The sequence below is a fragment of the Cetorhinus maximus genome, chromosome 5 (genome assembly GCF_964194155.1).
Source record: "Cetorhinus maximus chromosome 5, sCetMax3.hap1.1, whole genome shotgun sequence".
NCBI classification, from domain to species: domain Eukaryota; kingdom Metazoa; phylum Chordata; class Chondrichthyes; order Lamniformes; family Cetorhinidae; genus Cetorhinus; species Cetorhinus maximus.
Genome location: NC_135883.1, coordinates 93863373 through 93889477, shown reverse-complemented (window position 1 = coordinate 93889477; position 26105 = coordinate 93863373). Strand labels below are relative to the sequence as shown.

Genomic DNA, 26105 nt, shown 5'->3' with positions numbered 1-26105 from the left:
AATTTAAGCTCATTGCCAGGTAATCAAAGGCAGGGGTTAGGAGAGGAATGCCATACCATATACTTGGTGATAACTGAATCCATTATAGCTTTTAAGAGGGAAATGGATAAATATTTGGGAAAAAGGTTACAGAGAAAGGGCTGGGAACACAGCTATGTTGATAGTTCTTGTAGAGAACTATTATACATATGTGAGCCTGGATTGTCACTTCTGTGCTGCAAAATTCGATTACTTTCAATAACTAAAAAAAGGTTTTTATGCCTTTTTATGCATTTGTTGACACCTGCATAGCATCAAGCTGCAGGTTTATCCTGTACTAGTTGGAATGATTTATAGCAATCAACTGGGGATACATTGGACTGTGCAGCCTCCAGTTTTTAGGCACTAGGCATAATATAATGATCACAAATAGAGTCCAAGATGTCCCAACAACCTGCGATGGAAAGTGTGCAGGGTACTACCTTGGTAGGGGAATAGAGAAATGAGATAGAAAGAAATAATTCCACTAGTTGGGGAGTCTAGGACTGAGGGGCATATCAATAAGATCCAGACATTTCAGGAGTGAAATTAGGAAACACTTCCACACACAAAGACTGGTAGAAGCATGGAACACCCTTTAGCAAATTGATGCTGGCTCAATTATAAATTACAAATCTGAGATTGATAGATTTTTGTTAACCAAAGGTATTAAGGGATATGAGACAAAGGTAGGTATATAGAGTGAGGTCACAGATCAGCCATGATCTCATTGAATTCAAAAAAATACATATTTATGTAGCATTTTTCCCAACCACTGGATGAATCAATGCACTTTTCAACCAATGAAAAATTTATGGGGTGAAATTTTACGGCAGCGGGATTTTACGTTCCCGCCCAAGCCAATCAGGTTTAGAATGTCTCACCGCATTTTACGGCCCTGTCCCCGCTGAAACGGGGCCGTAAAATTCTGCCCATGAAGTGTAATCGCTGTTGTAATGTTGGAAACGTGGCAGCCAATTTTAAGCACAGCAATATATTGGCCAGGATACCGGGGATAACTGCTTTTCCTTGAAATAATGCCATGGGATATTTTATACCCACCAGAGCAGGCAGATGGGGCCTCAGTTTAGTGTCTCATCTGAAAAACAGCCCACCAGCAGTGCTGCACTCCCTTAGTACTGCACTGGAATGGCAACCTGGATTCTTGTTTGGCAGAACAGGACCGTGGGGTTGAATGGCCTACTCCTGTTCCTAAGCTCCTAAGTTTCTGTTGTAAATGATAAACAGGAGGCCTCCTTTGCTCATACTTGAAGCAGGCATTAGTCTATTTGCATATTAAAATAAGGGGCTCAGTGTTGGTTTCTGGTTCCTGCTGCACCTTTGATTTGCTGCCAGTAAAACCAACTTAATAGGCAAGTGAAAAAAAATATAAGTGCTCAGCATAATCATGATCCCAATCCCTAGATCTCTGAAAACCTTCCTAACCATGACTTCCAAACACCCCTTCCAGATACCCCTCCAACCTTTCCTCAGCTGCAACCGTCTAGCCTTACCCATCCCCCAACCCACCTGCCCCCAACACCATTCCTGACCCCCTAACGGTATTCTGAAGGCTTGTGACCTTCCTACCCAATGCCTCAATGAATCCCAATCACAGACGCTGTCCACCCATTCTTCCTCCAGACTCCCATGATCTAACTCAATCTTTTACCTGAAATTGGAGCACTAACTTGTGTGGGTTCCTACCACACCATTTACACTATAATGAAATCTGAGGCTTAAAATCTGCACTCCTCAGACTTCACCCTTTGAGCTCAAACTATTAACACTGTGCAATTGACATGGTGCTCCAGAGTTCATTCTCCATTGTGGTTTCAGATAGCCATAGTGCAAGAAGAAACCCAGACAAAATATTAAAGCGCCATGATCTCACCTCATCTCCTCCGAAAGAAGTTAATCAGGACAATGTCCTCAGCCCAACTATCTTCAGCTACTTCATCAATGATCTTCTTTCTACGACAAGGCCAGATGAGAGGCTACTTGCTGATGATTGGCCAGTGTTCAGCTCTATGTTTTAGAGCCTCAGATACTAAGGTAGTTCATGATCACATGAAGAAGACCTGAATAATATCCTGGCTTGGGCTGTGAAATCATAATAACATTTGTGCAACACAGCAGGCAATGATCCCCTCCAACAAGAGAGAGCCTAACCACTTCCACTTGACATTTAATGGCGCAGCCATTGCCAAATTCTCCACTATAAATCTCCTGGTCATCAACATTGACCAGAACTTCAACATGGCTAGTTATATAAATGCAGAGCAGGTGAGAGGGAAGGCGTTCTATGGTAAGTAAATCACCTCCTGACTCCTAATATACATTCTGTCAAGGCTCATGTTAGAAGTTTAATGGAGTATTCAACGATCTTCAGGATAAAGCAATACACTTGATCAGCATCTTATAAATTAGCCTAAATCTCCACACTGGAGTCTTGTAGGTGCACGGTGTACACTCTCCATGATGCACTGCAGCAACTCACCAAGGTTGCTTCAACCATCACCTGGAAGGGCAAAGGCAGCAATTGTAGTTGCATGAGACACCGTCATCACCAAGTTGCACACCATCCTGACTTGGATATTTATCACTGTTCATTCATTGTCACTGGGTCAAATACTGGAATTCCCTAACTAACATCATTGTGTGAGTACTTGTACTACGTGGACTGCAGCGGTTGAAAAAGGCTGAGCGCCACCTTCTCAGGGCAACTAGGGCTGGGCAATTACATCCAAAAGTTTATTTTTTTTTAAAGATTTGGAGAACTTGTTAAATTTATTTATGCAGGAAACCAAACTCATTGAACGCATTAAAGGAGACACAATGCCAAAGAGGTAATGTCACTGGATTAGTAATCCAGAGACCCAGGGTCATGCTCAGGGAATATGGGTTCAAATCCCTCCATGGCAGCTGGTGAAATTTAAATTCAATTTTTATAAATCTGGAATTGAAAGCTTGGTGACCATAAAACTATCATCAATTGTTATAAAATACCATCTGGTTCATTGTCCTTTATGTAGGGAAATCTGCTGCCCATACGTGGTCTGACCTACAGATCCACAGCAACTGCTGTCAGAGATGGGGAACAAATGTTGGCCTTGCCAGCAATGCCCACATCCCATGAAAGAATTAAGAAAGAGAGAACATATGGATAATGAAGCTAAACAATACTCAATATAATTAGCACTTTTCTTAGACAAATATCACCACCTTCAACACCTCTTTGATCCTTTTGTCTGTGACATCTTTTGATTATCTGCTCCTATCACGGCTTGCTTATCTCCACAATCACCACACCGTCAACTTCTCTCTTCCCCCCCCCGCCCCCCCCCACCTTAAACCAGCTTATATTTCTCCTTTCTCCTAACTATGCTTCAGTTCTGCCGAAGGGCCATGAAGGCTCGAAACGTTAACTGATTTCTTCTCCACCGATGCTGCCAGACCTGCTGAGTTTTTCCAGGTAATTCTGTTTTTGTTTTGGATTTCCAGCATCCGCAGTAGCTTTTAGCTTTTTGTTTTTATCTCAATATAGGGTACATTTTCTATTTATACCGCTGATATAAATATGTAGTCAATCCAAACATGGAGAACAGAATTGTTTGAAAAATAGGAATAAAATAGTGAAGAACTCATCCCAAAGTAAGGTGAAACAACACATAGTAATGCTGTGAAATTGGAGAGGATGTGATATATTCCTAGAACAGTAAAAGAAAATCTTAGGTTTGTTGTAGTAATGGAAATGCCTGTTGTAAGTTTTCACATCATTTTCCTGTTGACAGTGTGGTGTTAAGAAAATATTACTTGTTCTGCAGCTAGTATTTATTAGGATATAAGGCACAGTAAACAGGTCATTTGGCCCAGCCAGTGATTCACCAAATAAACAAACCTTCCAGGCTGAAGTCCATACAGTCAGAAATTTTATAATGGAACATTTTCTAATGAAGTTGGGCATACTGTACACAAATTAGATCCCCAAACCCTGGAAAAAAAATCATGGGGATAGAGTTGGGCATAGTTGGCAAAATGGGTGTAATTTATGCCCAAAATTGGAGCCGTTTTGAAAATTTTTTTTCTTGAATGCCTATTCAAACTCATTTGCATGTCACCAAACACAAAATCTGCCATGAACAAGCACAATCAGCATTGTATTAAAACATATATTTTTTAAAAGTGTTCCTTTAAAAGAATATTCCTTCAGTATTGCTGAAAAAAGAGACATACTGTCAAAGCTTTTCATCTTGCACCCATCAGGACAAGCACAAGAAGGCCAAGGGCTGCATTTTCCAGTTGGGGTCGAGGCCCACTCGCCAACGCATAAAATGTCACGGGGTTACATCGGGCATGCGACCTGACGTCACCCCATGTCATTTACATTTTCAGTTTAGCAGGTGTGCAGCCGAATCGACTGCCCGTGCCACTGATCTGTCAAAGGCCTATTAAGGCCAGTTAATGAGCAATTAAAACAATCAACTGAGCTGCCCATCCAACCTTAAGGTTGGCAGGCAGGCAAAGAGCCCAGGCAGCCTTCAGAAAAAGCACGAAACCTCATCCACGGGCAGGATGAGGTTTCATGAGGGTTTTAAAATTTGTATAAAATTTTTAAATAAAAGAAATTGACATGTCCCAGCTCATGTGAATGCTCAGGGAATGCCCCCCACCCCCCACCCACCCGCCCGCGCAGGGAGCACACAGCCCTTAATTAGCATGCCCATGTAAAATGGCGGTGCACCCCAAGTAGGGGCGCCGATCAGGAACCTGCCCATTCCTGCACAACCACCCCCAACAGGGGGAAAATGCTGCCCCAAATTTCAAAAGAAGTAACAATTTATACTGCATGAGAAAAGGGTGCTGATTGGTTGTTACGTCAACTCTGATTGATCGAGGCGTTGCCATGGAGAATACACCTGGGAATTATTGTCCCCTACACTTTTGTTTAATTTTTAAAAAATTCCAACAGGGATAAGGTGCCGGGGAGATTCAGCAGTCTCTAACTCAAAGAGACTAGGATGTGCTTATACAAGTAATGCAGAAAGTTAGCATGCAGGTGCAGCAAGCAATTAGGAAAGCAAATGGCTGTTGGCCTTTATTGTAAGGGGGTTGGAGCACAAGAATAAAGAAGTGTTGCTGCAATTGTATAGCGTTTTGGTGCGACCACATCTGGAATATTGTGTGCAGTAGAAACTCTACCCCCATGATTTTTTTCCAGAGTTTGGGGATCTAATTTGTGTACAGTATGCCCAACTTCATTTCATAAAGGATATACTTGCATTGAAGGTGGTCCGGCGAATGTTCACTAAATTGATCCCTGGGATGGGGGGTTGTCCTACAATGAGAGGCTGCACAAATGCAGTTTATATTTTCTGGAGTTTAGAAGAATGAGAAGTGATCTCATTGAAACCTACAAAATTCTGAAGGGGCTTGATAGGATGGACGCTGAGAGGTTGTTTCTACTGGTTGGGCAGTCTAAAACATGTGGGGCACAGCCTCTAAATAAGGGGCCAACCACTTAGGATTCAGATGAGGAGAAATTACTTCACGCATAGGCTTGTGAATCTTTGGAATTATCTGTCCCAGAGGGTTGTGGATGCTCCATCATTGAATACATTTAAGGTTGGGGTAGACAGATTTTTGATCTCTCAGGGAATTAAGGGATATGGGGAGCAGGCAGGAAAATGGAGTTGAAGCCCAAGATCAGCCACGATTGTATTGAATGGTGGAACAGGCTCAACGGGCTGAATGGTCTACTCCTGCTCCTATTTCTTGTGTTCTTGTGTACTAATACTGAGACACTTCTCCTGAGGATGTGGAGGCCTTTCAACACGAACAGCAGTGCCCCACAATCGTCTGCTCTGTGACCCCATATGACCATTCCAAGCCAACAGCACTAAGGCCAGCAATGCATCCTGCATTGGCGAAGGAACCTCTGAGGACCAGTGCTGCCACGGACATCACCAATAATGAGCTTGAGCCCATGAGCTTGCTGCCTTTTACACTACCATCTAATTGTACGGCCATGACAATGACATGCATGTTCTTGGTCACAAATATTTAATAAAGCTCCTCAAGACAATCTGTCACACAGAAATCCAAAGTAAAGAAATACTCATGATGATCTATGTGTGTCTATGGTGTTTTCTTAATTCTTCTACATGTGCTGCATCGTGGTTCCCCTCCTTAGCTGCCAGTTGCTCTGGAAACAGGCTGGTGACCTTGATGACCCTTTGCCTGGGATGACCTTGGTAGGCATCTGCTGGTCACCTGAGGCCATGAGGGTCCTGGCATTTTGAGAGATTTCTGCACAGGGAGAAGAGGCTCAGCTGTCTCTGCGGCACCCTGAGACATTACTGTCATTGCCAGAGGGGTGGAGGAGCTACTGTCCCCATCAGGAGCAGCTTAAGAGGAGCCCCCAGATGCAGTAGGCTGCTGTTCATCCTCTGTCGTAACGTCCACTTGTATCTCCCTGCTTACCTGAGAGGGACGAGGGCCTTGTGGAGACTCCAGGTGTCTCATCCACCTTTGGAATTGACACTGCCTGATTGAGCTTAGTGACACTACTATGCCTTGCAGGTCTGCATGTATACCCAGCATGCCCTGAATGTGCTGCTGGATCTGGCTCGCCATGAGTGTCACCAATCTCTCGATGGAGGGAGACACTTGCTTTGGTTCCTCCTCTGTCCTTGACAGGGCATGTATACCCACTGGAAGCTCCACGAGATCTTCACGCCACTCGCATTGGACAGCCAACAAATGCTGGGCTTGATTGCTAGTCTATTGCCTGTTTGGTGCTCAAACCAAATTGTGCTACCCTTTCAGCTGACGCACAGATACCCAAGGTTTTCAGGCTCCACCTCACTTCTTTCCACGCGGTGCTGCCTTTCCTCCGGGCTGATGGGCAGCCAAATACTAGATGCTGACCATCAGGATGTCTTCAGCACTGGCAGCAGCCCTCAAAATGTAGTGCCGTAACCTCCTTCCCGTTCATGGCCCAAGCCCGCCTGGACCACCAATTTGTCAGCGGTCCTGCTGGTTGGTCGCTAATTGGCTGACCGGCACATAATGGCGGGCAGGAACATGGAGCAGAGTGGGATTGGGAGTACTGTGTGCTTCCACTCCCATCGTCGTGAGCCCGCCATAATCCATAAATTCCAGCCGCATCAGGTAAGCACATTATAACAGCCATCATACTGCAATGAAGAGCAGATCAGGGCAGAATTAAGGGCGCATTGTTAAGACAGGTTACTCATCACCTGAAAGGAATAGAACAGCAAAAAGTGGAATTTGCTTTGTTCTGTTTCCAAGCAAGTAACTAATTAAGCAAATTGGACCAACAGGTCATCGCATAGCTTGCATATGATAATGTTTTGCTGAATTTTTTTCCTCCACAAGCTAAAGAAGTCTATCAATTATTTTTTTTCTCATCACTGTGTCGAAGGAAAACAAGTGTATTTAACAGAAGCATAAGCCTGTAAAACTAAAAAACTAGAAATCCGTACAGCACATACATCAGACATTCGGCTGGTACTACATGAATAACCTATTCATGTTGGTTTAAAAATTTAAATAAATATTGCAAAGGGATAAGTTACTTTAGTTGCTTTTGGTACACGATTGCAATCTATTACTCAGTAAATGATGAAATATGAATTATTTATCACTTTGTATTTCAGAACTGTCAGAATAACACAACTGGAGACCACTGTGAAAAATGTCTTGATGGTTATATTGGTGATGTTGTCCAGGGTCATCATAAATCTTGCCAGCCTTGTCCTTGCCCTCTAAGTATACCTTCAAATAAGTAAGTGAAGAAAAAACAAAGATCTATTTACTGCATTCCTGCAATTGCTGTATGCTTTATAAAGTGGTGTAGGCTGTATAAGCAAGCTAAGTAACACAGATCTGATGTATGTAATGAAAGAATAAGAACAAAAAGATTAGCTTAGCTTAACATGTGAAGCATATGTGATTGTCATCATTTGGAGGTCCTATAGAGCTGACCATCACCTGACAGGAGTTAAGAATACAACTTTAGAGATGCTGAATTCAAGAGATAATAGATGTATATTGGCTTTGAAAAAGGGCAATATTGAAAACTGAAACATTACCTGCTTGACAGTGGACTTCAGTGCGCCAGAGTGGCCTTGTCTCATCTGTGTGACCTTGTATTCTGTACAGTCAAGTTTCACTCTTTGGTCCTTGAAGTAGGCTCAGATCAAATAGCAAAATTTATGTTTTGAAGTGTTTCCATGTAAAGCAAATGTGCCAATAGAAAACTTCAAAATAATAAAATTTGAGATATAAAGGAAAATATTCAAATTTTTAATGTTAAAATCAATTACAATTAGCTAGTTTATACTGAAGAATTATCACCTCTCATTTCTTATAAAGCATTAATTCACTAAAGTAGAGTCCCTCTGATTAGCCATATCAATAAGTGCAGCCATTGAATATAATAATGTTAAGCTTGGTCGACTGTAACATAGGGCAGAATTTCCTGGATGGCGGTGGTGGGGGGTGGGGTGGGGGGTGGGGGGGGGGGGTGGTGGAGCGGGAGCAGGCACGGGCGGGTGCGGACCTGATCGCTGCTCGCGATCAGGTCCACACTGCCATTTTACGCGGGCAGGCCAATTAAGGCCCGCCCAGCATACTTCTCGACTCCCGTGCATAGCGGGAGTGGGCGGGCGCGCCCAACCCGCCGGGTCCAATGGCGACCCTGCGGCCTGTATAAGGGGCGGCCTGGCAGCCATGGAAAGGCTACTCACAATGGCTGGGTGAAGGGCTCTGCACAGAGGCAATGGAGGTTATGCAAGTCCGGATGGTAGGCCATTGGGGCAGGCCAGTCTGGAGGGTAGGGCGGGGGGCCAGTGTGCCCCTCGTTTTTTGGATGACTGCCTTGCTGCCTTTTTGGAGGAGGGAGGTGCTGGTTCCCCAGGACGGGAGGAGGAGACCCACCCACATGATGAAACGTGCCTGGGAAGAGGTGGCGGAGGTGGTGAGCTCCCACGATGTGGTGAAACGCACCTGGATCCAGTGTCGCAAGCGCTTCAACGACTTGTTGTGCTGTGGAAGGGCGAGGACAATGTTGGCATTGGTCACTTAACCCAGCAGGTCGGCTTTTTCTCCTGCTGCCACCCCCACCAAGTCTGAGTGTAGTGACTACATTGAATCATTGACAGCATGTGTCCTTTGCTGGGCAGGCCAGCAGATATTGTCCATACCGAGGTCAGCCTGAGAGGGTGGTGAAGAGATGGGTTCTGCACCGGCAGCATGTGGTACACTGAGACCCACATTACTGTTTTGAGGGCAACCTGGAGGAGCTGCACCTAGGTGCAGTGCTGGAACTCCAGGACATGTCAAAGTCAGGGTGATGACATGCTGGGAGGGGAGCTTCAAGGTGGCGTGGCAATGAACCATCTGCTGCCCTCTGCACTCCATGTGCTTGTGCCTCCTTGCCATGGAAGTATATACTGTGTGGTGACTAATGTGATGTAGGCAGCATGTGGCCTGGGGGAGTTTGGGGAACAGGCCTAGCACCTTTGTGTGAGTGTTCAGCGACAGCGGGGTGAGGAGGCACTGGAGACCTGATATGTCCCACTCTGGTTGGGATGGACCGTGCGCGAAGAGAGTCCATGTACAATTTGCATAAATCAATGCTCTTCTCTCATTTTCAGGAGAAGACTGCACATAATGCTACAGACTGGCGGCGGCCAGGCGCAGTTAGTCATTCTCAGCTGGTTTGAGCAGAAGGTTCTGGATTTGGAGAGGCACTATGCGCCCAGGTCCACTGGTGTCGGTGAGGCTGGGGTGCCATGGCCAGGTATGTATGGCCAGCAGTGAGGTCAGCTTTGTTCCCCCAACAGACCTAGCAGTGCTGAATGTTCAGTGATTTAATTTGGCAACATGGCTTGACCATTGCTTATGGAAGGATGAGTGCACAATGATCCAGGGGACAGGGATGCACATTGACATTGTCTCCACTTTAACTAATCAAACGTCCTTGTTCTTCCTTTCAGCATCAGTGGAGCAGGGCCGGGAGGAGGAGCAGCAGAGGCCCCCTCTCACACCTGAGGGCCCTGAAGTCTCACCAGCATCACACCACCTCTGCCAGGCAGGCACCAGCGCAGACACTAGCACCTCGGTGGGAATTAGAACATCAGCTAGTGTCCCGGGGCACAGCAGTGAGGGCACTTCACAGTCATTGGATGAGCTGGCAGAGACAGAGAGTGCCCATGGCGCCAGCAGTCAGAGGACTGCAGGGGACCAGGCACATGTTCAGTCGGTGCCTGATGATGTGCCTCTGGAGTCGTCCAAGATGCAGCAGGTGCAGGAAATGCGGCCTAGTGTGTGGGAGCATCTGGGGGAGATACATGAGGCTATGCTTAGCTTGGTCTCCGTGGCGGAGGAGTCTACGCAGACAATCGCCAAAACAATGAGCCATATGTCCGAGCGCCAAGCGTCCTCCATGGAGAGAGTGGCGACTCTCGTGGAGAGTCAGGGCTCTGACCAGGAAGCCCTCACGTTGGCATTGACCTCAGCTGGTCTGTGCCAGTGTGGGAGATGGTGTGGGCACCAAGTTTCCCAGCTCAGTGCCCATCCGTCCACGGTGAGCAGGGAGGTCCAAAGTGACCTCACCTCGGCGCAGCAGCTGCCTGTCGTCTCTGCGGGCTCCTCTCAGGGCGCTCCAGATGAGGGTGGCAGTTACTCCGCCCCTTTGCCAGTGACCGTAGCATCTGGTGAGGCTGCGATGACTGGGGAGATGCCAGCTGTGGAACTGGCAGCTCCCTCCCAGGCAGGGCCAGCACAGGCTCCACAGGCCAGAGGACGACCGCCAAGGTCATCGAGGCCAACAGGACAGCAGAGTCAGCAGGCTGTCTCAGATGACACTCCCAGCAATGGGGCAGCACCAAGACGTAGCACCCGGAAATGTAAACATGAGTCACCTTAGGCACACCACGGGTTTATCACTGGTGCTTTTGTGTTGGCCCGAGATAAGGTCTTTATGATTTGCTTTGAATTGGAACACCCTTGTCATTTTGTTTCATTAAGTTTCTTTGCTTGTGATATTAAATTCAGACATGACTGAGGGTGACCATGGCTGAGGGTGCCTCTTTTCTTCTGCAGGTGCATGGTTTCCAAAAATGTTAGGAGTGCTTTGAGGGACATTCAACTTTATTAACAAGGCACTTAGTTACTGTTCCTAACCTGGAAGATTTTGCACTTAGGTATCGAGTATGGAGCCTGCAGCCCAGGCTTGTTCTGGAGGTCCGTATGTGGTGTGCTAGCTGAAGGGTCGTTGGATTAAAGCCTCCTGGGTGTCCCTGCCTCCCTGCAGTATGGCCAGGTCAGCGTCTACCCCGAGCATTTCCCTGTGCCTGCTCATCCTCAGACTCACTGCTGGACTCATCGTGTGCAGCCTCAGCCACTGCATCAACGTCTTCATCGTCCACTGCATCCCCCCTTTCCAGCGCAAGATTGTGGAGAGCGCAACATGCAACCACTATCACCGACACTGGAATGCACCCCCTGAGCGGTCCAGGCATTGGAAGCGCATCTGAGAAGACCGATGGCTCTGTCCACCATAGGTTTTGTGGAGGCATGGCTCCTATTGCAACGCTGCTCAGCTTCTGTTCGTGGATGGTGGGGAGGCGTCATGAGCCACCTTCTGAGAGAATAGCCCTTGTCACCCATTAGCCATCCATCAAGCCGGGCTGGAGCACTGAAGAGCCCCGGCACCTGGGTATGTCTAAGGGTGTAGGTGTCATGGGAGCTGCCTGGGTACCTTGTACAGACTTGTAGAATCAGCATCCTGTGATCACACACTATCTGCACGTTCATGGAGTGGAAGCCCTTCCTGTTGACAAAGGCACCTGGTTCACCTGCTGGCGCCTTGATAGCCACATGTGTGCAGTCTATTGCACCCTGGATGCGGGGGAAGCCAGCAATGGCTGCGAAGCCTCTGGCTCGCTGTGCCTGATTTGCCTGGTCACAGCAGAAGTGGATGAAGGTCAATGCACGCCTGAACAGAGTGTCTGTAACCTGCTTGACACAAGTGTGGACAGCTGATTGGGAAACACAGCAAAGATCACCCACCGAGCCTTGGAAGGAGCCAGAGTCATAGAAGCTGAGGGCAGCTGTGACCTTTAGAGCCACTGGCATGAGGTGTCCACCCACACAGTTAGCGGAGATCTCAGGCCTAATCATCTGACAGATATAGTTGACTGTCTCCCTTGAGAGACGGAACCTCCTTCGGCACTGCACCTCAGACATATCACCGCCTGTAAACCCTGGCAGCAGGATAGTGGCATCTTCTGCGGCCCCTTCCTCCTTGGTCTACCTCTTGGCCCTGCACCCCTTGTGCCTGCGCCTGTCCTCCAAAAGGTGCCTCCCCTGGAGGCTGAATGTGCACTTCTGGCCTCCTCCCCCTTCTAGCCCTCCCTTCCCCCTTAGAGGAGGTGCCTCCAGTGTAGAGTTCAGCTCCCATTCCCAGGCTAAGGAAAGGCTTCCTGAAACCTGCAGGCCCAAAAAAGATTCCTCACTGCTGACCTAAAGATTGTGAGTCCAGACCAAGCAGCTGGTATGAGTTTTGAAGTATTGCAGATCACACAGGCAAGTTTCAATAACTTTGAAAAATCAATACTTGAGAGAGCACACTCGCGACCCCAGTGAACCCTCTTATCCCGCCCATGGATGAGGTTTATACAAATGTGTCCTACCCGCTGCCCATTGCACCCATGCGCCAACCCGAAGATTGCACGGGCACCAAAAAATTGCCGTCAATTGGTGAGTTAAGGGCCTTAAGTGGCTTGTTAATTAATGGCGGGCATGTAGCGGATACCATCGCGCGCCCGCCCAATGAAATATCCCAATGGCACGTGGTGACGTTGGAACGCTTACCCGACATCATTTTATGCGTGGACGCGTGGGGCCCACCCCCGCACGCCAACGGGAAAACCCTGACCACAGAATATGGCAAGGGTGGAAGCAAAAGCTTTAAAGTTGCTATGAAAATGGAATTAACTTTTTTGTATTTTCTTTCCATTTTTCAGTTTTGCTGTTTCCTGTATGATTAAAGCTGACAAATTGCGATGTTTATGTCAGGAAAATTATGCTGGATCCAGATGTGAAAGGTCAGTATTTTTTATTTAATTGTTTGCACTAAATTGTCTGTGGTAGGGAAAAGTAATTTAAAATCTGGGAGCCCCGCAAGAGTTGCTGGATTGTCCAGAGGTTGGAATACCAGTGGTGCTGCCTTTCTCACATTACAAAGTAACACTTACAGCACAGAAACAGGCCATTCAGCCCAACAGGTCTGTGCCAGCATTTATGCTCGACACAAGCTCCCTTTCACCTTACGTCATCCCACCCTATCAAAATATCCTTCAATTCTTTCTCCCACATGGAATTATCATGTCTAACTTGGATTTGAAGTGTCCAGTCAATTGGCTCGATATTTTTTGTTCTGATATTTTGGGGAATTTGTCATCTTCATTGCATTGAAGGTAACCTGAAAGAATGGATCATATGCTCATTCGAAGAATTTGCTTATTTTCATTTCTGATTCAAAATGTAAATCAGATAGGTTATATGATGGGCGGGTGGGTAATCACTATGTACATTTGCTGTTTTAGCAGTGAAGATGACAATTGCCTTAAAGATTGGAGAGCTTAGATCTAAAGATTCAATCAGATAAAAAGACAGTGAACATAGCTCCTGAGGGGTAATGGTTTTACTGGATATAGCCATTACATCTCCTAACCATAGTGCTGTTGTTATGTAGTTCTGAGCTTTCAATGGTTGGGTACTGTGATCATCCTTCTCTCTTTGTTCTACACAGAATTAGCCATGAGTAGTGGACATATTTGTGCTGGGCCCTGCTGCATGGCAGTGACTGTAGATAAAGCAAAGACTTAAAAGTGTATTGCAGTAGGTCTCTATGCCAGATCCTTCCAGTCAACTCCACTCTATGGTGTACATAGTGAAATTCCCTGTGGGAAACATTACTGATTATCAGAGTCTTTTAATGGAGCATCTAGGTTTATCAATTACAGCTATAAACTGCCATTAGCTTAAACTGTAGTGACCTTAGTCTTATTACCTTGTTTCTACTGAAAAATTTATTTCCCCAAAAATTGTTGTGGCATGCCTACAAATGAAGCTCACTATTAATCAGGCTTGGCCTTGCCCATTTTCTGCAGTGATATTTTGTCCTGCACATTGATGGAATTGGGGGATGGAAAAGATGTGACAACCTCTACAGGACGTATGGGATCTGAGTGAGCAGGACAAGCAACAATGTATCTCCTTAACTAATTGGATTTAAGGGTTGTTAAATTTACTGTACAAGGTCTGAGAAAGTAAGTGTAAGCCAGAGTGGGTAAATTCAGAAAGAGAAATAAAGAGAGAGAAGGATTGGATTAAGAGATAAGAGAGACAAGGAAAAGTAAAACAAAAACATACTTTTTTAAATCCAACGACATTTAAAATCTAAAGGAATGCTAGGCCACAATTGTTGTAGTTACTTTTCAGTGCCAGAGAGGTTGAGCGGCAGTAATTAACACTTATGGCATTGTTTAAAGGATACTTAGACTAAAGCAGACAAGCCCTAATTTTCTGTGATGGGTTTGATTTGTATTTAACCTGCAAATACAAAAATGTCACATTCACATAATGCATTTGACTGAGAAGCCAAACAATGAGATGATGTTTTCACAAAGCTACTTTTGGATATCCACTTTAACTTGTGTATCTTCTCTCATTTTTATGTTGACAGAAATTTTTGGGCCATAAACATTTTACTCTGTACATCCTCTACACTGCCAAGCATTGTCTTGGTATGTAGAGGAAGCTTTATTCTACATTGACAGCATATTATAATTAGGAGCAATGCTCTCTCAAATTTCTCTTTGCTCTGCGCGGGCCACATAATTGCATTATGTAATCCTTTCAGATCACCACAAGGAGGCGCATGCATGCACCTTAAAGGAAACATTGCCTCGTACATGGTCTATTTATTCCTAGTGCAGTGCATCCTGGATTGCTGTGCAGTCATGCAGGTTAGAAGGAGCATTAGCTGGGAGTACTTTATGAGGCTTTTCAGTACAAAAGTAGAAAATGTTTCAATGCCCTACAATGACAGCCTTCATTTTAATAAGGCCTTCTACAAAAAATGCAAAGCATTTTAACAAAGCAATTACCATCCAAATATGAAGACCCCCAGTTGCATCACAACAAAGAGCAAATGCATTGTTTGTAGTTTTAAAAATGCTTGTTTATTCCAGATGTGCTCCTGGTTACTATGGAACACCTTTGCTCTATGGAAGCAGTTGCAGAAAATGTAACTGTAATGGTAACTCTGATCCCAATCTCATATTTGATGACTGCAATGAGGAAACAGGGTATTGCCGCAATTGTGTGCGAAATACAACAGGCATTCACTGCGAACGCTGCGCTCCAGGTTACTATGGAGATGCCGTCAATGCTAAAAACTGCACAGGTGTGTACATCTATTTAAATAGCTATTCACTAATCATAGTAACTTATGAATGCAGCTGGAGACCTTCAGAGTAAAACAGATTGACCAATAAACATTATTAATTCATTTAGTAACACTTTGCTAATGTGTACTTAATTACCAAAAGTGACATGTATGCACTGGCAAAATGTGAAACCAATGATTTTAGAAGTTAGAGTCTGAGTTTTGAACGAGAAGTACGAATGCACCTTTCGGACTCAGAATATAAAATTCCACAAGTTTAGATGTAATTTTTTCGTGCATTGTCTACTGTTCCTATCCTTTTAAGAAAATAAGGCTTTTTTAAACCCCACGAAAGCCTTTTCCAAATAATTTTCTTTGAGGATGGTTAAACAAATTCCTGGTGGAAGCAAGGTTCTAATTATGAACTTTAAATGGTGGTAATGTGAGCAAGGAAATTTTCCTTGTGGAAACATGGTGAGAACACCATAGGCAAGCAAGTCATACGCTTTGCGAATAGTCAGGGACCAACGCGTCAATTTATATCCAAAACTATAAAGGTGACTTAGATTCCATTGTGATTAGCTCACTAAATTTTCACCTCCATGCCCAAGTACGAATTTACTCCATGCTGGACTAAACATTTTAAAAACCATTTTTACATGGCTCGCTTGTCTTCTCCGAAGCAACTGGATAGCCTGCTCATACTACGTACCAACTTGAATGATAAAGTGTTATCAAAGAAAAATATTTACACCATTAATTTATATCATATAGCCTGAGTGAACAGCTAATTATCCACAAATGAACACTTAATAACACCATTTTATTTCATGGTAAATCAACATAACATGCAACAGATGGGGCAGGATTTTCCGGCCCTGCCCACCACCAAGGTTGCCTGGTCCCACCGAAAGTCAATGAATATTTGGCTGGGCTGCCTAATCTCCCGCGGTGGGTCCCTCCACAACAGGGCTGGAAAATCCCAGCCATGATTTGGTTCACTTAGTTCAATCAATAATTTCTCTTTGCACAACAACATAAAATATTACAAAATGTATGCTTCCCCATATCAATGGGTCATCCTGATTGACCTAAGCAGAACAGCCCCTAACTGCCCTCCTTCATAATTAACCTCTAGGTCTCACACAAGCTTGTTGATGCTGCTCTCTTTTTGAAAACACAATTCATTTTGTGTCCCTATCTTTATCTCCCTGTGCTCATAACCTGAGGGGCTGATTCAAGACAGATAACAAAAATAGAAAATGCTGGAAATACTAAGCAAGTCAGGAAGCATCTGTGAAGAGAAAAACAGATCTGTGACCTATCATCAGAAGAGATAACCCCTGTTGAGTGCCTGGGGCCCGGAACCTTCCACCATAATGCGTGCAGGATATGCATCAATTATAGATAGACTGTAAAAAGTAAACAATTTGTTAGTCTATGGGGATTGAAGTTAAAACCTACTTCAATAAAATAAACACCTTTTATGTCACTGCTCTGAAGCTTGTCGAGATACACTTTGCTTTAAAATACAACGCTTTCCAAATCCTTTCTGTGGAAGAGCAGATAACATACATAATAACTGGCCAGAATTTTATGCTCCAATGGGTTTTTAGGCAGAGGGGAGTGAAGGTACGGAATACCCACCCCCCGGGTTCCAGTCCAACTCGACCAGACAGCGATTTTATATTGGGATGGCTAAGGCCTGCAACAGAAAGCCTGCCCTTGCCCCAATTGAGGCCCTTAAGTGGCAAATTATTGGCCACTTTCCCTCCCAGCCTCAGTTTTCAGGCTGGCGAGAGGATTGAACTTGCGTGGGGGGGAAGGCCAAAAATCCACAGGGTTACATCTCGGGTGGGAAGTGGTGGTGTTGGGGGAGGCAGGAAACGCCTCCATCAGAAGCCCTGTTTAGAAGTTGGGCACCCCCCCACCCCGGCTTTAAGGTCTGCTAGCTTCTGGACATCCCTCCCCACCCTGGCCTCTCCCCCAAAACCCCAATTGCGCCCATCGTGCCCCCACCCTCGCGGCTTTCCCTACCCTCCATGTCCCGGATCCCTTGAACATACCTGGGCTTCCACTCCCCATACTTAGGCTCCGACGTCCTCCTGTCTCCTTCTCTGTCCACCGCAGGGGTGTCACTGCAGGGACTGGAGCGCTGCCAGCCAATCCAATTGTAGAAGCAAGACCTCGCCATACGAAAAATTCAAGTCATTGTCCTAAACTTAATATTTGACATTTATTAGCAAGGCTTAGTCACAAAATAATGTAGTCCTTTTTGATCTGGACTGCAACTGAAACTGTTCAAAAATGTGGTTATATGAATTACAACAGATTACAATGGCAAGTTCAGCTGTGGAATTTTTAAAGTAGCAGCCTCTCCTGAAAATCATATAGTTCCTTTAATGCATGCTCACAAAGCCTCCTCATCATTCTGTTTGTTTTAATCTAGTTTCTTTTGTTGTAAACTATATTTGATCACTGCCATAATGAACTCAATTCTAAAAATGCTCCCATATGTATTCTAATCAAGATCGGAATCCCATTCTATTTTCATATGCTCCATTACATTAGTGAATGGTTCAATTACACAATTTCAAACAACAGTTACAGTGGGAATTAAAAACAGGTGGACATTTATCTAAATATCTAGCATTCAGAAAACATTTCTAAAAATTCCTGAGGAAGAGAAACAAGAATGTTCAAGTGCTTCCATTTTAATAGATGGAGAATCATCAGAGGAATGGACCATCAATTTCTTAATATGTGCTCCTAACCTGCAATTCTCCACACTTCAGTGGGGAATTTAGGGGTCTGCAGGGGCAGGATAGGATGCAGCATATGAATGGGGGTTTGCGGGAGGGTGAGTGTGGGGAGGCCAGCAGGGAAGAGGTAGATGGCTCATCCACCCAGAGGATAATTGAGTAATTTATGTTGCCAATTAAGGGCCCCTTCCCAATGCCATTGGCAGTTGGGCCCTTCACTGGGTGGGGAGACTGCTTGGTGAACTCTGGAGGCCTCAAGGTGGGCTCTAGGGTTGGGGAGGGCCTCCTAATCGGATAACCTTCAGAGGGGCCCCCACAGTGGCAATGGTCACCCCTGCAGCAACACCCACCCCGCTGCTCTCACCAACCACAGTCTCATTGCTGGGACTGAAGAGTTGCAGACCCTCTGATTGGCTGGAGTTCATAATTAGCTGTCTGATGGACAGAAAATCCAGTTGGGGCTCTCCCAAAGGGCCGAGTCAGAGTTCTCCTGTGATTTTCCAGCCAGTCATCAGGGTCACCACCACCCTGACAAGACCCTGGCCTGAGAGTGTACCTTCAGGAAACCCATGCTTAAGCTTCAACAACACTCTGAAACTCGACACTATCCAAGACAAAGCAGCCTACTTGATCAACGCCTTATCCACCACTGGTGCATAGTAGCAACAGTCTATACCATCTACAACATGCACTGCTACAGTTCGCCAAGCCTTATTCAGTACTGCAACGTCTACCACCTAGAAGGACAAGGGCAACAAATGCATGGGAACACCACCACCTGCAGTTCAAGAAGGCTGTTCACCACCATCTTCTCAAGGGTAATTTGGGATGGGCAACAAACACTGGCCCTGCCGGCAGTGCTCACATCCCAATCACAGAATCACAGAATCACAGTGCAGAAGAGGCCCTTCGGCCCATCGAGTCTGCACTGACACGTGTAAAACACCTGACCTACCTACCTAATCCCATTTACCAGCACTTGGCCCATAGGCCTTGAATGTTATGACGTGCCAAGTGCTCATCCAGGTACTTTTTAAAGGATGTGAGGCAACACGCCTCCACCACCCTCCCAGCCAGTGCATTCCAGACCATCACCACCCTCTGGATAAAAAAGTTTTTCCTCACATCCCCCCTAAACCTCCTGCCCCCTTGTGACTGACCCTTCAACTAAGGGGAGAAGCTTCTCCCTATCCACCCTGTCCATGCCCCTCATAATCTTGTACACCTCAATCAGGTCGCCCCTCAGTCTTCTCTGCTCCAACGAAAACAACCCAAGCCTATCCAGCCTCTCTTCATAACTTAAATGTTTCATCCCAGGCAACATCCTGGTGAATCTCCTCTACACCCCCTCCAGTGCAAATCACACCCTTCCTATAATGTGGCGACCAGAGCTGCACACAGTACTCCAGCTGTGGCCTCACCAAGGTTCTTTACAACTCCAACATGACCTCCCTACTTTTGTAATCTATGCCTCGATTGATAAATGCAAGTGTCCCATATGCCTTTTTCACCACTCCACTAACATGCCCCTCTGCCTTCAGAGATCTATGGACACACCGCCAAGGTCCCTTTGTTCCTCAGAACTTCCTAGTGCCATGCTGTTCATTGAATACTTCCTTGTCAAATTACTCTTTCCAAAGTGTATCACCTCCCATTTTTCAGGGTTAAATTCCATCTACCACTTATCTGCCCATTTGACCATCCCGTCTATATCTTCCTGTAGCCCAAGACTCAACCTCACTGTTAACCACCCAGCCAATCTTTGTGTCATCCGCAAACTTACTAATCCTACCCCCCACATAGTCATCTATGTCATTTATATAAATGACAAATAATAGAGGACCGAGCACAAATCTCTGTGGTACGCCACTGGACACAGAACAATTTTTTTTAAAATCAGTTAGGCTCAGTTGGTAGCATATCCACCTTCATGTCAGAAGTATGAGTTTAAAGTCCTATTCCAGGAAATGAGCACACAATTTAGGCTGATACTTCAGTGCACCACTGAGGGAATGCTCCATTGCAGGTGCTTCTGTCACTTGGATGAAATGGATGTCTGTCTGCTGATTCAGGTGGACATTAAAGATTCCACAGTGCTATTTGAAAAATAATTTTTCTGGTGCTTTTCTTGCACCATCACCACCATTGTTGTCTTTGGGATCTTGTGTGAAATATAACTGTTGCCTCCACCTACATAGCAATTATAATTACACTTCAAACTTAATTAATTATGAATTGCTTCAGGGCATCCTAAGAGATGTGAAAAGTGCTGTATAAATGTAAGTATTTCCAAATAACCTAAGATGACATGTAAGATTGCATTGAGGCAGATACAACAATCTGGAATTTCATGGAAAGTTTTGGCCTAACTATGACGCAACAGTATTCTTGCATTTTTGGTGAAAAGAAATATGTGCAGAACTGATTTATACTGGTTTTATGCTGAAACACTGGTACAAACGAATAGACTCAATTGTTTATGCAGCTTCCAAGGTGTATCTGCCCAATCCTCTTCTGCTTATTTATATAGGTCTACTCTCTGTGGGAAAGACACCTGAGTTTCTTATATTTAGGATTTATATCCCAAAATTCAGGTACAAGCCTTTTCACGAAAAAATTGGTTTTAATTGTTCGGACGTTTGTTTTCCACCCTGACACACTTAGAAGGATCAAACAGTTAGAATGTCTTCTTAAATGGCTCGCCCCAGTTCTGCACAATAATAGAAAAGGAAGGGGAGCAGGAAAGGCAAGAGACACTCTGAGAACAAGGCACCATAATGCAAGATAGCAGCCCATTCAATACTCCTATTTGTGGCACAATATTTGCATGCATTATGGTGGTTTTTACATGCCAGTGTCAGCAAAATGATTCCTGCAGGAAATTATGTCATAGATTTCTGGTGAAATGCTTAACCAATGTAAATTTGTACATAATTTCTATATAAGTACGATCCAAGAAATTTTGGGCCAATGTCTACTACTGCAGAAGCTTGTTTATCATGAATATGCAGCATTCAAGTGCCTCAATTACTCAAAATTTGTCAACTTTCCATTAGCCAATGTAGATTGTAAATTACCTTGGAATTAAAAAAAATCTTTGCTTTCTAAAAGACTGTCCCTGTCAGAAATGTGGCACGAATGAATGTGATCATGTTACCGGGCAGTGTCGTTGTAAACCAGGAGTATCAGGAGCCTTCTGTGACCACTGTGAGGTGAGTGTATCAATTAAAATTTAGATCATTGGTATGATAATATGGGATAACTAATCAATTTCCCATGGCATTGCACACAGTCAAAGCCACGTACAAGCAGGACTGAAGGGCAGGAAGATAATTTGAGCCAAGAAGAAGGATTGAGGGAGTAGGATGAGGAGCGGAGAAGAGGTGAGGTTGGTGAGGAGCAGACATGTGGAAAAGGAAAGAGGAGGGACCAAGGGAAGAGGAAAAGAGGAGGAGAATGTGGGAAGGTGAATAGAAGGTGAAAGACAGGGAAGGGTGAGGAAGAGGGGACGTGAGAGAGGATGGTTGAAGTGAATAGTGAGAATGAAAGGAAGGAACAGGAGCAAGAAGCAGTGGAGCAAAGCCTAGAAACTGTCCAAGGATGATGAGATATGAGTTCTCACACTGAACCAGACACAATATTTTCATCAAAATGTAGGGGGAGGGTAGCTAGCATGTTTCATGAGAAATACTTTCTACACATCATTTCACTACCACTAAACAGTGGTTTATATGTTGGGGTCACTTAAATGTGCATGTGCTCATAAAAGTTACTCATGCAGCTGATTTCCATTCCTCCGAACAAGTTGGCTGGTGGCACTGAGGGTTTCCTTTTTTAGTGCTTTCTTTATAATTAAAGTGAAGAGAAGGTTTCAGTGCTCATCAAATGAAGGGGTAATTGTAAAGCTTAAGAATTCAAGTTATCTCCAGCTGTTTGGAGAGTGGTGCAGAGGTGGGATGGAGCAGGGAGGTTTGCGGTAAGATATACAGTGAGGCTGTGCCATTGTACATCATGGGCTGAATTCTCCGGTCGGCGAGCAGAGGCGGGGCCCGCTCTCCGGCGCATAAAGCGACGCGTGGTGATGTCGGGTGGGCGTCCCGACCACCGCGCGTCAGTTAGATTTCCAGTTCGGCGGGCGCGCAGCCGTGTTGTGAAAGGCCTATTAAGGCCTGTTAAAAACTAATTTAAGCAATTAAATGAGGCGAAGAACCCAGGCGGCCTTCGCATTTTTCATGAAGCCTCATCCACAGGCAGGATGAGGTTTCATGAAGTGTTTTAAAATTCAATAAAAATTTTAAAATAATTCTTTGACATGTCCCAGCTCATGTGACAGTGTCACATGAGAGTACATGTTTTAAAAGTTTTTAATTGCTTTATTTTAGTTTTTAACTGTCAAATTGATCTCCCTGAGGCACCCCTGTACCTCAAGGAGATTTCTGTGCTCTTTCCCATACATGCATGAAAGAGCGCCCTCCAGATTCAGGGAATACCCCCCTCGCCCACACAGGGAGCACTCAGCGCTTCTGGACGAGTGTCATGCTGGGCGGGCCTTAATTGGCCCACCCACGTAAAATGGGGGCGCGGCCCCGATCGGGGGGCATCGGTCAGGGGGCGCGCCTGCCCCTGCACAAACCTCCTCAACAGGGGGAAAAATTTTTCCCCATGGGTTATGTAATGTTACCCTCACAGAATCACCTAGGGAAAAATTTTCCCCCCATTAGGGGGGTTTTGTGGGGGCGGGTGAACCCAATTGACGCCCCTGATCGGGGCCTCAGGGAGATCAGTTTGATCATGAAAAATGAGAAGGCCGCCTGGGCTCTTCACCTGCCTGCCAACCTTAAGGTTGGACGGGCAGCTCATTTAACTGCTTAAATTAGTCTTTAACCGGTCTTAATAGGCCTTTGACAGATCAGCGGGGATGCAGCTGACCAGAGAATTCAGCCCCTACAGATGTTGCACTGACAGAATGTTGCAGCCTCACCACTTTAATATATCATATCTTGACAAATTAAAAGGATGCCAAGTTTGGGAAAACATCATTTAATGATGAAAGCATTTAAATTCAAGCCTCTTAAAGACCTCTGTTACCATATGGAAGCTTTTGCTGAGGCCTCCAGTATGACAGATGCCAATCTTCAGCTAATTCAATTCACTCCACGTGAAATGGCTAGAAGCACTGGATACAGCAAAGGCAATGGGCCATGACAACATTCCAGCTGTAGTATTGAAGATTTGTGCTACAGAATTAGCTACACCCCTAGCTATGCTGTTCCAGTACAGCTACAACACTGGCATCCACCCAGCAAAGTGGAATATTGCGCAGGTATGTCCCATCCATAAAAAGCAGGACAAATCAAACCTGGCCAATTACCACCCCATCGGTCTACTCTCAAACACCAGCAAAGTGATGGAAAGTGTCAATGACAATGCTATTAAGTGACACTTGCACAGCAATAACCTGCTCACTGATGCTCAGTTTGGGCTCCGCCAGTGCCATTCGTCTCCTGACCTCATTACAGCCTTTGGTCAAACATGAACAAAAGTGCCGAATTTCAAAGATGAGGTGAAAGTGACTGTCTTTGACATCATTTGACAAGGACCTTTAGTAAAATTGAAGTCAATGGAATCAGGGGCAATGAGGGAAGGATTCATACCTAGCACAAAAGAAGATAATTGCAGTTGTTAGAGTCCAATCATCGCTGTAGGAGTTCCTTAGGGTAGTGGTCTGGGCCCAGCCATCTTGAGCTGCTTCATCAATGACCTTCCCTCCAACATAAGGTTAGAAGTGGGGATGTTTGCTGAGTGCACAGTGCACAATACCATTCACAACTCCTCACAACTGAAACACACTGTGCTTGCATGCAGCAAGAACTGGACAACATTCAAGTTTGGATTGATAAGTGGCAAGTAACATTCACGCCCCACAAAATTTCAGGCAATGACCATCTCCAACAGGAGAGAATCTAATCAATTCCCCTTGACATTCAGCAACATTATCATCGCTGAACCCCCACCATCAATATCCTAGGGGTTATCATTGATCAGAAACTTAATTAACTCACCTCCTGACTCCCCAAAGCCTGTCATTGATCTACAGGGCATAAGTCAGGAGTCTGAGGGAATGCCTGGATGTAGCTCCAACAGCACCCAAGAAGCTTAACACCAGGACAAAGAAAGTAACTTGATTTCCAACCCCCAAACACCACCTTACACATTCACTCCTTCCTCCAACAGCACATAGTGGCAGCAGCGCGTAATATCTACATGATGCACTGCAGCAACTTTCCAAGGCTCCTTCAACAGCACCTTCCACACCTGAGACGTCTACCACCTGGAAGAATAAGGGTGGGAAGTATATGGGAACAGCATCACCTGCAAGTTCCCCTAGAAGTCAGACTCTATCCTGGCGTGGAACTATATCACTGTTCCTTCACTGTCACTCAGCCAAAACCCTGGAATTCTCCCCTTAACAGCATTGTATCTTAACTGCAATGAGATCTTCTAGTTTCTCCATAGGTCTAGAAAAAAGGTGGCATTATTGGACTTCTGTATCTTAAATCATAATGGCTACTGTCCAAATGGAGAGAAAGAAAATGAGTTCCAAACCTAAAGTAAAGGTACAAAAAAATTTAATAGATAATGGTTATTAACGGCAAAATGATGCTCTTTAGCATCCGTTTTCTCATCTTCCACCGAGCCATCGTGACTCCCCCAGGATGGTGCCTCAGCAATCCAGTAATCAGTTAGAGGACAGATTGTTGGACTACTGTGAAACCCTGAAAGTCTCTTTGAGTCCTGGTATCCACAGCCATGATGGCAGCAGTCTGAGACTGCATGGCAATTGCATGACTCCAGCCCGAGCTTCCACTGTAGGACACAGATGTCGGGTGGTTTCTGTTTGTGCTGCAATGGAAGCTGAATTATTGGCCATAAGGTGCTGGATCATAATTGAATCCACCAATATTCTCACAAATTAGCCACCACATCCATGCTGGAGAGGATGAACTCCAAGTTCTGTGCTAAGCCCTGTGCAGGGCGGCCGCCTGCTCCTCAACAGTAACTGGAATATCTCGGGCAGACTGGTCAATGCACCACACATTTCACTGTGTCTACCCATCAGCCTTTTCCCATTTGCTGCCCCATTGGAGCTCTCACCTGAGTTCACGATAGTAGAACTGGTGTGCAACCTTGCATTCTGGTGAGTTGGCACTAGTGCTGCCTTTACCCCCTGCCTTGTCTGTAGACTACCCATGCCCAGTGACTCACCACGTGCAGATCCCATCTCTGTGCTACCCTCTAACATATGCACAGTGCCAATATCTGAGCTGGTGGCTGCAAGTGTAATGTTGATTGATGGTTTCATCAGTATTAGTCTCTTCTTCCTCTTTCACTTCACGCTCCTGCATCACTGCCTGGCTAGGTGGTAGACACTAGAGGTAGGCTTGTAGAAAGCAGGAGATGCATGGTTATAGCAAGTGCAGATTGGGAATCAGAAGAGATTGAGTGATGGGACAGAAGTGAGATGTGAGAAGGAGGATTAGGTAGGAGCATGCCTCATCTTCAATGGTTTCAGCCCTGCTACTGACCATAACCTCAATCATGGACGCTTCAATGATAGCAAGCAAGTCTCTTCCATTGAGGTAAGAACATGCAGCTGTTACTATCCCCCACCAATTAGCTACTGCTGCCTTTGGTTCTGCACCACACTGGAGATGGCAATGGAGAGGAAAATGTGTCAGTGAGTGTGGTTCAATGTTTGGGTAATGTGGCTCTCATGATTAAATAACTGCCAGTGTGCACAGGCAGTGAGATCTGGGTATGAGGCTTGCAGCAGTGCT

General features: G+C 45.3%; 1 protein-coding gene across 2 annotated transcripts in view; it reads left to right on the top strand.

The window, feature by feature from the left end:
- lama4 (laminin, alpha 4) overlaps nucleotides 1–26105 on the top strand; it is a 216703-nt gene that overhangs the window by 39911 nt on the left and 150687 nt on the right. For both annotated transcript variants that reach the window (XM_078542209.1, XM_078542210.1), the window contains exons 3-6: nucleotides 7701–7828; nucleotides 13077–13157; nucleotides 15309–15523; nucleotides 21379–21479. In XM_078542209.1, coding sequence (XP_078398335.1) covers nucleotides 7701–7828; nucleotides 13077–13157; nucleotides 15309–15523; nucleotides 21379–21479 — 525 coding nt within the window. The remainder of the gene's footprint in view (nucleotides 1–7700; nucleotides 7829–13076; nucleotides 13158–15308; nucleotides 15524–21378; nucleotides 21480–26105) is intronic.